The 13,672-nt window shown below is 48.7% G+C and overlaps 1 protein-coding gene across 4 annotated transcripts in view; it reads left to right on the top strand.

Moving 5' to 3' along the window:
* Positions 1 to 13,672, top strand: part of RASSF7 (Ras association domain family member 7) — a 77,656-nt gene that overhangs the window by 41,035 nt on the left and 22,949 nt on the right. For 2 of the 4 annotated variants that reach the window (XM_019519808.1, XM_019519810.1), the window contains exon 4: positions 2,494 to 5,888. In XM_019519808.1, coding sequence (XP_019375353.1) covers positions 2,494 to 2,880 — 387 coding nt within the window. In that variant the 3' untranslated portion in view covers positions 2,881 to 5,888. Of the gene's footprint in view, positions 1 to 2,493; positions 5,904 to 13,672 lie in introns of those variants that run through there. The other 2 variants (XM_019519809.1, XM_019519811.1) reach the window with 2 other exon arrangements.

The raw sequence follows: 13,672 nt of genomic DNA, 5'->3' as shown, positions 1-13,672 counted from the left end.
ACAAGAGAACCTTTGCACCTTCCAGCCTGGTGGTTAAGGGATGTGGCCAAGGAGTGGAAGACATGGACTCTAGGCCCCACCCAACCAGAGCATTGAACCTGCACATCCTTTTACTGCCATAAATTGGCTCCACACCTTCCACGGGTACCACTTCAATACCCTTGCCCTGCCCAAACAGCTTCTCTTCTTTCTGCTTCCTGCCGGATCTGCTGCTTTGCTTTGTGCCCTGCCCTGTATTTCCTGCCTGATCTACTGCTCTGTTTTCTGCTCCTTGCCCTGTCTGCCACTGTGCTGCTTGTCTCTTTCCTCATCTGCCATGTGCCACACGCAGAAGCTGCCCTTGCCACTTAAGACACACATGCCACAGATTGGGCAACCCAAGATTAGGTATAGTGCAGAACACCCTCCACCTCTGCTGTTGAAGCTGGTCAGCCAAAAGCAGAAGACATAAAAATGCAGAAAAAGAGCAAACTAGTGGGAGCCTTGCTCCCTGGTTCAGGGAGGTGGGTATTGCCCTGGAATGGAGCGGACCTGGGCTCTGGGCCCCAGTGGAGTCTATCCATTTTTAGCCAATGACTATTGAATGCAAAATAGAGAAGCAGCATGAGGGTCAGGAGCAGAGGCAGGCACCAGAACCAACCTCCCCCCCTGCTTCCCAGGGCTGTGTCCAACTCACAAAGCAAACTTTTTCCTGCCCTAACCACTAAGCTATGGGGCTGAATGATGAAGAGTCCCCCTCTTCCTGCTCTCTTTTTCCCCCCCCTGTAACCTACCTGAAGTTGCATGCCCTTATGAGGGGAGCAGGACCTAAAATGCACATTAAAGTAGCCCAAAACTCCTTGTAAGCAGCTAAAGCTGGCTACGTAAGTGCTACTTAACCATCTAAAGGCGGAACAGGATTTGGGCCTAAGTCCTTATGCTCCAATAGGGATATTGCCTTGACATCCCAGACATGTAAACACTGACCTTGAAAGACACTGTCAGTCGCACGCAAATCGTCATCCCTTGTGACAATGCAGAAGATGGGGGATTAAAGTAGGTCTGAGATTGGATGTTTCTGTAACTTGGCCCGGGCAGCAGGATGGGCTGATTGCAGCCAGTTTTCTGTTTGCTTCTCTCCCCTTTGGCTTATTGTAGGGAGAGACGACTGAATCACTCTTCTCCTCCCGCAGCAGGCAGGCAAACAGTGTGGCTGATTGAGGCTATCAGCCTGTTTCCCAGAAGCGGTGTGTGGACAGAGGGCAGTTCTAAGCTAAGGCTGCAGATGGAGTCAGTGGGCTTGAATACACCAGCCATGTCCTGAGATGGCCTGCCTTTCATTCAGATGCCTCTCTCAGCTGCATGCACGCTGCGGCTTACGTGCTGTGCCAGCTGCAGCTCTGTGCTGGACGTGCCTGTAGCCTGGTTTTTCCCTTTTCCTGTCTCTGCAGATCAAGTGTGCTCACTGGAGCCATGCAATAGACCTGTGCCCTAGCTGGTGCCTGGCGTAGCTTATAACCAAAGTGTTTCACACCCTCATATGAACAGGACCACAACTGGATCCCTGGGACCTGTTTCCTTTTCCCCTCTCATCCCTTCCAGCCCTCTGGTCTGGTTCTACTCAGCTGGCTCTAGCTTAGGTGTAATATGCATGCCATAATGAAATGAGGTCTCTCAAGGACCCCTGCTTTGCTGTTTTAGTTTCAGTCCAGATGAGTTAGTGGTTGGAAGCAGAGCTCAAAATAGGCTACTCTATCCCATGAATGCAAAGGGATCTTGTGGGGAAGCGTGCTTCCTATTGGATTCAGTGCAATCCAAGAAGCAAAGGGGGAGGGGGAGGAGGTCTTAAAGACCATAGGACATTGTGGCAGAAAGTTAACATAAAAGCTTGCAGGAAGAAGGCAGCTGTAATAAGAAACCTGGTAGGTGGGGGGAGGCCAGAATGTCCACTTCTGTCATTCTGTGGGGTCTTGGAAACTCTCATGGCCTGGATGAGTCACCACTGAGAAATAGTGGTGTGGTATGCAGGATCTGGAGACTTTCCCTAGTTCTGCATGTGAGTACTTTATGTCCCTGCCTGGGTTTCAGTTTTAGGGCAAGAGTAGACAGCGGGTGAGGTTAGTGGGGTGTCCTTCTTAGAAGTATCCTACCAAGTGCTGCATTGAACTCTTCTGCATTGTGGTGGGACCTGGAGCTTCAACCAAGTCAAACATCTGCAGCATCATGTCCAAGCTGCCCAGTGGAGGGTGGTTGTCTGAAGGACACAGACTTGGCTCTCAGGTAGTGCAGGCTGGTGTTTGCTGTGGACAGGAGTGGAGTTATTTGCCACTTTCTGGTAGTCTTGTATTGAGGATTCAGAGGAAGAAGTTGCAGGGTAGAATGAGCCAGAGGGAGGGGTGAGAAGTGATGCTGGTGGTTTGGTCATTTGAGATCCCCTGGAGTGCTATGCTTTCTGCTTGGCAGAAGAGGCACAGCTGTAGAGCTTACCCTGTCCCCCCCCCTGTGTTTTTGCAGGCCCAGAACCAAGAACTGGAGGACTTAAATAAGGAGCTGAGGCAATGTAATTTGCAGCAGTTTATTCAGCAGACGGGAGCCACGGTGACTGTTCTGCAGTCCAGGTCTGAGGATGAACCCCAGCTGGATCAAACTAACCACGAACTGCCAGCCCACCAGAGAAACGGAGGTCAGGACGCAGTTTGGAGACTCCATTATTTAACAAGAGGGGGGCTTGCTCTAAGATCTGCTGCTACGCTGGGCCGAAATCCTGCTTTTTTAAAACCCTCCTCCCTCCACTTCAGCTATTGTCTGCCTTCCCAGGACTTCCCTACCAAGTTATCTGTAGCTATGTCATCACCTGCCAGCCACTTCCTATCTGATTCCTTCAATGCTGGCTGTAACTAAGGCACTGAAGCTGGATGAATGCAAGCAAAGTAATTCTGTAGTCATACATACCGAAGAGGGTAACCAGGGCTCATGTTTTCAGGGTCAACCAACCACAGGGCTCAGGAATAGACTTCTACTCACCTCCCAGTAGCCAGGTGCAAATCTGCCTTGTGGTTACATTCGCTCACTTATGTTAAAACACTGGGGTCTAGAGTTTAGCTTGCTACAAGGGTACAAAGTCTTTGTACTCCTCTCCTGGAGGACAGGATGGTTTTTACAGAGCTAATCAGCTGGATTATTTCAAACCCCTGTACATTAAAGCCAGACCTTGACATCCACATTTAAACACCAGGCTGCTTCTGCTTCAAAAGGTGCTTCTCCCATTGGCCTCAATGAGGATTGGGCTTGGCCTTCCTGGCCATTGGGTTACATCTGCTGAGGTGCCAAAATCCATATTTAGGAACCTGAGTGTAGGCCCCAGGGTTGAAAATGTGTCTAGAAGAGGCCTGAGTTGGTAAATGCAGGTGACTGGATCATGGCCAAGTCTTGCTACTACATTTGCCTTTGAACATGTGTTACGGAGCCTGGTTGTGGCTTGTCATCAGAGAAACTAAAGAGGGTCATGCCCTCCTGGTCCCTTGTATCAGTTCCTTGGGAAGGGGTAATTGCTGAGGTGATCACCTGGGGCTTCTCTCAAACTCTGTGACTGAGAGGCATGTAGTGTATTCGTTCCTCCTTCCCTTTGGTCCCTCTTTCTGAGAGAGCTGAGGAGAGTATCCAGAAAGACTGTGTGGCCATTACTAGTTCTCCTTTGGGTCAGGAGCCCATCTACCTGCATTGGACCTTAGCACCTCAGCTTGCACATGGGCAAGTGCATCTCTGGATGTCAGTAAGCGTATTAATCTGGGCAGAGAAACAACTGGTTGAGAAACGAAGTTACCTTTGGTGACAAACTGTGCTAGTCACCACAGCTAGACGGACTGCAGCGTTTCTTCCCCTTCCCCACCACCAGCTAGACAAACTGCTAGCTGGAGGTGCGGAAGGAAAAGAAATGCAGCACAGCATCAGTGTTAAACTCACCCTATGCCCTGAACCAGATCCAGACCAGGTGGCTTCTTGTGGGCTGGATCTTGGACCTGAAAGCAGTGGAGCAAGTGGTGGCAGAGGCATTACAGGCGGTGGCAGCAGCCATGGGGCCTTCATTTGACACCTGCTGCTGACAGCCGTACCCAGTGGGGACCAGTAACCCCAGATTCTGTGGTAGTCCCCTCCCCTGAATTTCCCAGCCCACCAGGAGCCCCACAGGCTGGAGGGAACAGTTCTGTGGGCTGGATCTGGCCCATAGGCTTTGTGTCTGACACTTCAGCCATAAGGAACACTTAATTGGGAATCAGCTGAAATGGCAGCTCTGTAAATACGATGCAAATATCCCTCTGATCTGCACAGCTTCGCTGATGCCCTCACACTGGTGTCTGTCCACACTGGTTGAGAATCTGGGCCCTGTAGGTCTTAAACATGTGCCACCAGCCCTACAACCAGACTGGTGTCTCTTAGATGTGGGTTGTGCTGTACCTTGTTTTAGGATCAGTGCGCTCTGCCTCTTTTTACTGGAAACCTGGTGTTGCAAGACAGTGATGGGGCCTTTCATTAAGGAAATGCCGGATATGGGAGAGAAGCCTCTTTCCTTGAGTCATCTGGTCTTGGGGGTGGATATCTTCTCCCCTCCCTTGCCCCTCCTAAAAACAACCCTAGGGAAGAAGAGCATGCTTGAGAGAGCTTTTGATTCTAAAGCCAAGTGCAGAGGCCTGAACTCAAGGGGTTGAAGAGCACTTTGGTGGGCATGAAGGAAGCTGGAGCACTCACAGAGTGTGTTGTGTGTGGCTGGTAAAGCAAAGAGAAGCACAGGCAGGTGGGGGCCAGGTTGCTGTTCAGAACAGGCGAAGCTCTTTATATAGCTGTCAGATCTGAGAGCAAGCGGTGCGTGGATATCTACATAACTTCCACCATCACTCGCCAGATCTTAGCCAAGGAGCACTGCCACTGACAGATCGTGGGGGTGTCTGGAGCTCCACATGCTGACTACTCAAAACTGCAGTGTGGGGCAGCTGGAAAACCTGCGCTGACTGCACCATAAGGGAGAAAACTCCAGACCTATGAGGAACTTTGTCTTGGGTAGAACGGCTAAGATTGCCTAACACCAATGGCTGTGTAAGGGGACAGAGAAGAGTGGAGTAGGAATTATTCCCTGGGATCTCAGCTGACTTGGGTGCAGATGGGGTGGTTGGGGAGGGAGAAGAGGAAGGACAAATGGTGCATGTGTAACAAAGGAGTTGGCCATTCATTCCTCCAATATCAGTTTCCTGCATTAGGAGCTTGGACTTCAAGGCAGCTCCGAGCTAGCTATGTGATGTTTTTGAATGGGTTATAGAGGTGACCATCAAGCTCTCCTAAGATGGGTCCAAGTAGCTCTTCCTCCACAGAAACCTAAGGGTATGGCTTCACTGCTGTGAACTCAAGGTAGTATACATGTACCCATGGCAGAGGTCCCCAAGTGAACAAGACAGAAGCCAAGAGGGAAGCAATAGCAGCATGAAGCTTGCTTGGCACAGACTGCAAAGCCTGTTTGAAATGCTGGTATGTGCCTGGGCAATTGGCCAGTGCTGAACTGTGTGTGGCCCTGGCTACCCTGCTAGTGCTCATGCTCAAAGCTCTTTTGGGGACACCCCCATGAGCATCCATGTGACTGCACCTTAGGGGTGGGGGGGAGCCCCTTCTCTACCCTCTTATGATTGGGAAGAGTTTGTGTCTCCAGGCCTGGCCCACGTGTCCCTTTTGCTGTGGCCTCCCGGCAGACGGGGCTGGCAGGCTCAGAGAAGGCTTGCAGAGCCGGCTCCCACGTGACGACTCATGTGCGAAACGTTTCTCGTCCCTAGGCCTTCTCCATCCCAGCACAGACTCGCCTCCCCGGCCAACTGCCAAGCAATTCCTCGGCAATCCACGGAACCTGCAGAACCCGCTGGTGTCCAGCCTGAACCCCGAGGGTGTGTATGTCTGAACTGGCCTCAGCCCCTTGCGATCCTAATGCCCAGTCTTGCCGAGAGCCCCTGCAAAAGCGCTAGTCTCCTTGCAATAGGGGCAGCTTTATCACCTGCGTGGAAGAGGCCGTGTTACGACTCTCAGACCTCTGCGTTCGGGGGCTTTTTTTATTCCTCTCTCGCTCACTCGCTTGCTGTCTCCTTCCACTGATACGGGACTGCAGCGAGTAGGCTGCTGTAGAATAGCCGAGGCTGGGAGGTCCTGCCGTGCCTACCGTACGTCGTAGTGTGCTCAGGCCCATAAATAATTGTTAACAAGCACCAGCCAGGGCAGGGGAAGGATGGGAACGGGACACTGGGAGCTGTTTTTCACTATGGCAGGCCAGGGCCGTGGCGTTGTGCAGTATGATGATGCCTTAAAAGTGTCACGTTGCGTTGCCTGATGTCTGAGCTATTAATAGATGCCGCCAGGAAGAGTGATGCTTATAAGCTGCAGCATCCCCTGGTTTCTGTGGTGCTGCTGGGGAGAAGCTAATTGCTGTGGGAGCCTGTTCCTTTACTCTCAGTGGAAGGGCCATCTCTGTTGGTGCAAGCCTGTTGGAATCTCGCTTTGCCAGGATGTGGGCAGAGCACAGCAAGCCTCTTGACTAGCAAGGGTGGACATTGTTCTGCCCAGGCAATCACGTGCCTGCCAGGCTCTTGGACTGCTATAATGCGTTATGCTGCATGAAGGGCTCTTGAATCTCCTTGCCCCTGGGAGTAAGTGCATGAGATGTCCTGCTGATGTTGGTGGAACAGTACCACTGGAAATCCCAACAAAGCATGGGTAGAGGTCTTGCAGGGAGAGTCTCTCTCTTGGTTTGAATGGTCCTCTGCCAGCAACAGGGTCATGGCTGTGCAGAATCACTTGGCTTAGCATTTCTCCCCCTTGGAGGAATGAGCCTCCCAGTGTTTTCAGCTTGCCTACAACCTCCTCCAGCTTTTCGGGATCAAGCCTTAAACTAAGCTGAAGTCCTCTTTACAAACCTGCCTTGGAAGCCACATGTAGAGGAGGCAAAGGGCCACAAATTTCTTGGCCTGTTAGAAACCATGCTTTCTTATTCAAGGCCAATGCCACCGAGGAAGTCATGCTTCTGCCTGCCTACTGCTCCAGCCTGCAAGTCCTGACCTTCTACAGATATGATCAAGGGGCAGGTTGCAAGGGTAAGAGAGTCAGGAGCTCTGGAGAAGGCCGAGAATATTCAGTTACAACCATGATTGCACCTCTGTTGGGCAGTTGCCCAAGTCCTTCAGCAGGAGGTCCAACGTCCTAGAAGAACCAGTGATGAAGGCATCTCCTTTTCCTCATCCCACCTCCTTGTCCTGATGCCCTGTTCCTTTTCAGGGAGAGCTCTGTAGTTGGTGCTTCTGGACTCGGTGTGTTGCAGGGGGATGGTTTAGATGTGGCATACCTCCTCCCTGTGTGACACATTTCTTCCACCCTGTCCATTAACTGTGGCTCAGATCCCCTTGAGAAACAGCACTTGGCCTCCCAGGTGGCAATAGACATGCCTCCTCCCACTGTAGAAGCTTTGTGCCATTTTAATGTGTCCATTCTGATATCAGAATAAGCTGTGTTTAAAGAAACCCCCATAAATTAGGGAACAGAAAGGTGACAGAGTTTGGGGGTTCAGCCACGTAGGGAGAAGGAGCCAAGGAGGGATTTGTATCAGAGAGGTTAACTCCTTTATCATGAAGGGTGCTGAGGCCAGTATTGGAGCCTGGATGTTAGTTAACAGCAGCATCCTGCCCCAGTACAAATGAAAGGGGAAGAGCCAAGGCCACTCCTACCTCGCTAGCAGATACAAAGACAGCTGTGCACTTGTGGCCCTCTGACACCTTTTTGGGGCTGTATGTGAAGGGGATGGGTTTTCTGTGGCCCCACCACCCAAGGTCCTGGTGGGAGCAGAGCACACTTCTCCCTGGACTGAGCAGTCGCTTCTGATTTGCTCGCATTCCTTCAGCGATCCCATGGGATTATGTTTAATCCTTGGCTTCTGTCACTGCTTACGCTGCAGGAGAGTGTGTGCTTGGAGAGGAGACAGCGCAGGACCATTTAAAGCCATGTGAACCTGTCCACTGACTGCAGGCTTTGGAGAAAACTTTGAGAGGAGATTTCTCTACCCCAGATTTCCTGGTGGCAGAAGTTTGTTCCAACTGGTCCTGCTGGCAAGGCAGAGGGGGTTTGTCCACCACACCCACTGGGAGACGTTTAAGAAGGGGGTGCTTTGTGCCTCCCTCAGCAACCCCCTTGCAGGCTGGGCATCAAGCTATCCCCAGTATGCATCAGGGACTGGAAACCTGGTTGCTGCCTCGTGTGTGCTTCTGAGCCTAGCCCTGGTGACTCTGCCTGGGCAGACTATGGCACTTGAATAACAGCCACAGCTGTGTGGGGCACGCAGGGATGGCTTTGCCCAGATCTGCTGAACAAGGTTTTCCACATTCCTGGTTGTGGCATCCCTGCCTCTTCCCCAGGACCAACTCGGGGGCTACCCCACTAATTGTTACAGTTTAACCTGTGTGTGTGGTCCATGCCTGCTCACTTTTTTTAACAAAAGCCAGTGAATCATAAAATCATAGAAAATGAGGGTTGGAAGGGACCTCAGGAGGTCATCTAGCCCCAACACCCTGCTAAAAGTAGGACCATCTCCAATTGGATCATCTCAGCCAGGGCTTTGTTGAGTCAGGCCTTAAAAGCCTCAAGGATGGAGACTCCACCACCACTCGAGGGAACCCATTCCAGTTTTTCACCACCCTCTTGGTGAGAGAGATTTTTCTAATATCCAACAATCTCTTCTCTGGCTACTGGACTCCTCTGTTGATTTTTGGTGCCATTTTTCATGTCCCAAGAGGCAATGGAGAGGTAACTCTGGGTTGGTGTCTCCTGTGTTTTAGTATCCAGGTACATGCACAGCATATGCTGTGACTGCCTTGGGAACATAGAGAGGTTCCATAACTCTAGCATCTTTCTGCATAGCCCTCTCTCTGGTGGTACAGCAAGAAGTCTATTGTATAGCCCAAATGCAGCAAGGAAGAACAAACACCAACTCCTGCCCACAGCCATTTCACTAGCTCTCCACAATGTTTCAGTGCATGTTCCACCGTGCCCTCTTAGTTTTGAAGGCTATAGTTTAATGTCACAACATGCACGGTTGTCACATTCATCTCCTTTTTCAAATACTGACCCACCATGATGGAATCACTTAGTTTATTTCTGTATGTCTTGTAGTGCTGTCAACAAGGCAGAGCACCTGGAGGTAGAAAGGCCCAACCAGTGGAGGACTGATTGCCTTGCGAGTATAACTATATAAATAAAATCATATTCCGTGTGTGTGTGTGTGTGTGTGTGTATAGATATGTATATGTGTGTGTGTGTGTGTGTGTGTGTGTGTGTATATATATATATATATATATATATATATATAAAATATATATACACACACATACACATATATATATATTGTACTCCTTTTTATCATGAATGAATGTCAATGGCTATACAAGTTATTTTTACAGATAAACATTTAAAAATGCAAATATATCTCATCTGAGTAAAACAACCTGTTTTTATTACTTTATGTATTTAAAAAAAAACAAAATGAAGATGCTGATGTTTCCACAGAGATCCATGTAGCCCTCTCATAAGATGCATCAAGTGATGAAAAATTATTTTTCCTCTGAGCAAATGAAACAGTGGACTGCCTTTGGGGGCTACAAGACTTGTCTGAGTTAAATAAATGAAGCGTATAGTAGGTCTTCAGTGCCATCCTCTGAGGTGCACTTTCCAGAGAGCACTACCCATAACTGCTGTTTAGTGAAGGATCCGTATAAATGAGGACTGTATCCTGTATAACATACTGTGATTCCCACCCCCCACCTTGTTAATACTAAAAGGAAAAAAGATAAGAAAATGGAAGTTTATTTTGGAAAAGTATAGAAATGTCTGGGGAAACACTGTATAGCCCTGTGAAAGAAAGATTTGTACAACCTGGAGGGACAAATATTGCTGGGATTTTTTTTTTTGGACTGGGAAAAATTGCAACTAGGAGTGTGTTGAGGTTGAACATAGAGTCAGCAGAGACTTGCCACGGTGCTGGTGGTGACATTGTCTTGCTCTTTGTACCAAGTACATCATCTTCCAACAGTGTCGTTTGCGCAGTAGCAAGGAGTTGAGATGGACTAGCCGGAGTGACGTCTGTTTCCTAAGAAAGCAGAATTCTCATGAGTCCCTAATTTCTGTTTTACATAGTAGACTGTCCAGGTGATTTTTAAAATGGATGTAATTAAATAGATGCAGTGTTGATAATTGAATGACAAACTGGCTTCTCTGTTTGTACACCAAGTTTTCAACAGTCTTAACAGCACGGAGCTTAAACCAGCATGAGAGTCATTTCCCTTCTCTCCCCAGGGCGGTCTGTCTCTCTGTCATAGGGAGCAGGTCACTAAATGCCACATCCACCTACTGTGCCACTCAGCTCTGCAAAAGATCTGTCTATACCTAGCTTCCTTAGCTTTGTGATATGCATCTGCCTCTGAGACTGGTTTTGATTATATCTGGATCTTTGTAAGCAGGGGAAAGGGGGAGGCAAACATTTGTTCTGTGGGTAAGGTCTGTACCATTCTGTCCTACTATTAAGTGCAATATATTTTGTTCCAGTCAACCAGTAGCTTCCACCATTGGCTGTTTCTTTCCTAGTAGAGGCTCTGAAAAGAGACCTTTTCAATAGTTGGGCATTTGCCATCCTTTCACTTCACTTCTCAAGAAAGCCTCTGTACCTCCTAAGTCCCTAAGCTAGCAAGCACATTTATGTTATAAGGTGGTGGCTTACTCTTAATGTAAGCTCACCACAGACTTTGGCTGCTACGACCCTTATATAGACAGGGAAATAACCCTACAATATACCAGGGGAAAGCTGCACTGCTCTCCAGAATGCATTGCTGTTCAGATCCAAGCTGCTGGTTTACTCTTTATGTCCATAAAACATGTCTCAGTTGAAAGGCATGAAAGCTTAACAGCCTGTTGCAGTTTTCCATTTACCATGGTAGCATATACAGGCAGCTTCTGGGGTAGGTACTGCACATACTTATGACATGGTCCCTACCTTAGAGGGCATATCTCTGCCACTTCCAGGGTGCCACTCCCACTCTACATGCATCAAACCCAGCAATGAAGCAGCCCTGGGTTTCTCCCAAGAATGGCAATGCTTAAGAGCAGCAGCCAAGGGGGGTCCTCATTCACCGCTTCATTTCCAGTTTTACCATGTGCAAATTGGGAGTGGTAGCATGGGCCAGGGCTCTTTGAGAACACCATGGATATGGTGTAGACATGCCCTGAGAAGCTTGCTGTCCAGTACATCATTGGGCATGGGTGTTAAAACCCCAGATGAGGGAGCCTACAAATTGTCTTTTTTTTTCTTTTTGGTTTTTTTTTTAAATATTTTAATGTGTATTGCATTACTGAGGTGTATTTACTCTGTTCTCAGTGGTCTCCCTAACTGAAAGGTCCAGGCAGCTCTGAAAACAGAACAACCTTCCCACCTCTTTGTTTTCCCCTTACCAGTTCTCACCCCCACTGTGTGAGCTGTTTGGGGCTTGCTGGTACAAACTTGATGTCGCCTAAGCCAGCTTGGTCTGCAGGGTAGCTAAGACTTCCTGCTCTCAGTGCAAGCCCATCTAAAAACTGTCTTTCTGGCCTGCAGCAGAATAAACTCATCTCATAGCTGCACATCACAGGAATAGTGATACAGGGAGAGAGAGATACACGATCGGCAACATTTCACGCTGAGCTTTACTTGACGGCCAGTAACTTTTTTTTTTTTTAATTTTGTCCTGCCATGGCTTTGTTATATTTTGATTATGAAAAAGAAATGGGAAAGTTGAGGATGGCGTGGTGGAGAATGGATTGATATAGAAGGGTCCTGGGGTCCCGATTTTTGCAGGGGGGAGGGAGGAAGGTTTTATGAACATCCTGTACATTGTATACAAAAATGTGACTCAGCTGTATTCTCTGTAAAAACATACTTTCCATGTATGAATGTATCCTGTGTAATAAATTGTTGTCTGGTTTAAATTTTAAATAAACCTTCAGAAAGGATTTCTGTAAAGTAATTCCCAGTGTGTGTGTTTGTGTGTGTTGACTTCAGGTGCTCAGTAGCCATCTTTCTGCTCTTGTTCTCCTTCACATCATATGTCTTCCTCAAATATTTCTGGAGAATAAGCTTACCAATCCCATAGCTGCCTCCACAAAATTGCTTAATATTTCCCATCTGCTTTCCATTTAAAAAAAAAAAAAAGAATTTTTGAAGCTTTCTCCATCCTCTCTTATTTGGGTGAGGTCTAGACCAGGGGTCAGCAATGTTTTTGGGCAGAATGCCAGAAATACCCACAATCTTGACTTGTAAGATGTTGGCGTGCCAAGGGTGGATAGCAGGGGAGCCACAAGGGGCCTGATCCTTGTTGTGGTAGCACAGCCCCAGCCCCTTCCTCACTGTCTGCCCCAGGGCACATGCCAAACAAAATGCTTTCACATGCCATGCTCTGGCACCCATGTTAGGGGTTGCTTATCCCTGGTCTAGACTCCATTGTACTAGGTGCTGTATATAAACCTAAGGAGGGGGATTGCGTCTGTCCCACGAAGCTTGTTCTAAGGATCAGGGTTTTCTGAAGCACCCAGATACAGTAGGAGCACAGATGTGTCCAACATTCAATGGGACGGGTTCCAAACACAATCACCTCTGAACATCATGCCCTGAAGAAACAAGACTGAGGGGATATACTTAAATTTACAGGAATGAAATTGAGCCTCTAATGAAAAGATCTGGCCCCCAGTCACTCAGAGTCTGTGGCTCAGCTGGGAATTCAGATCCCTTGATCCCAGTCCAGTGCTTTACCTCTCTCTATGCCAATTAAATGTAAACATGCTACAACATTTGCTGAAACTCTCCTGAATGCTAGGGCTTTGCGAAATGGCACCATTCTGTTTCAACCAGTGTTTCGATGGAACAGCGTTTCATTTCGAGTTTTGTTTCAAATTGAAACAGCTGTTCCGTTTTGTTCTGTCAAAACGGCAAAACTGTTTCCATGTTTTGCCCATATGATATAATGGGGAAGGAGAAAACAGCCTATAACTTTGTCATTTCTGGCATGATTTGGATGAAACCTGCAGGATTGGTAGCCCCTTCTGAGTGCATGAAGCCTACCAAGTTTCAAGAAGATGGGTGCAGGGGGTTTGGGGAAACTGCACCCCAAAGTCTTGAAAGCAAAACTTGTGTCACGTGCATGTGTTAAGCCGCACCGGGGTCAAAACTGCATTCATGCTAGCCCCTGCTGAGGCCACAAAGCCTGCCAAGTTTCAAGGAGATTGGTGCAGGGGCTTGAGGGAAACTGTACTCAAGCTGTGGACAAGCAAAACTGGTGACATGGGTGACACTGTGTGTGTTAAGGTGCAGCAGGGTCAAAGCTGCTGGCCTGTTAGCCCCTGCTGAGGCCACAAAGTCTGCCAGCTTTCAGAGATAGGTGCAGGGGTTCTGGGACCCTGTACCTCCAGCTGCTGACAGGCAAAACTCATGTCATGAGTGCTTGTTACTGTGTCTGTCTTGGGGCACGGGGGTCAAGGGGGGTGCTGCAGCCATGACACCTGCCAGCAGTCGAGCAGATGGAGTGCAGGGCCCCAGAGCCCCCCTGCACCATAGCTGCTGACAGACAAAACTCATGACCTGGGTGTTTGTGCTAGGTAA

The sequence above is a fragment of the Gavialis gangeticus genome, unplaced genomic scaffold, assembly GCF_001723915.1.
Source record: "Gavialis gangeticus isolate Ggan-Ray unplaced genomic scaffold, GavGan_comp1, whole genome shotgun sequence".
Classification (NCBI taxonomy): Eukaryota; Metazoa; Chordata; order Crocodylia; family Gavialidae; genus Gavialis; species Gavialis gangeticus.
This window is presented reverse-complemented; position numbering and strand designations above follow the sequence as displayed.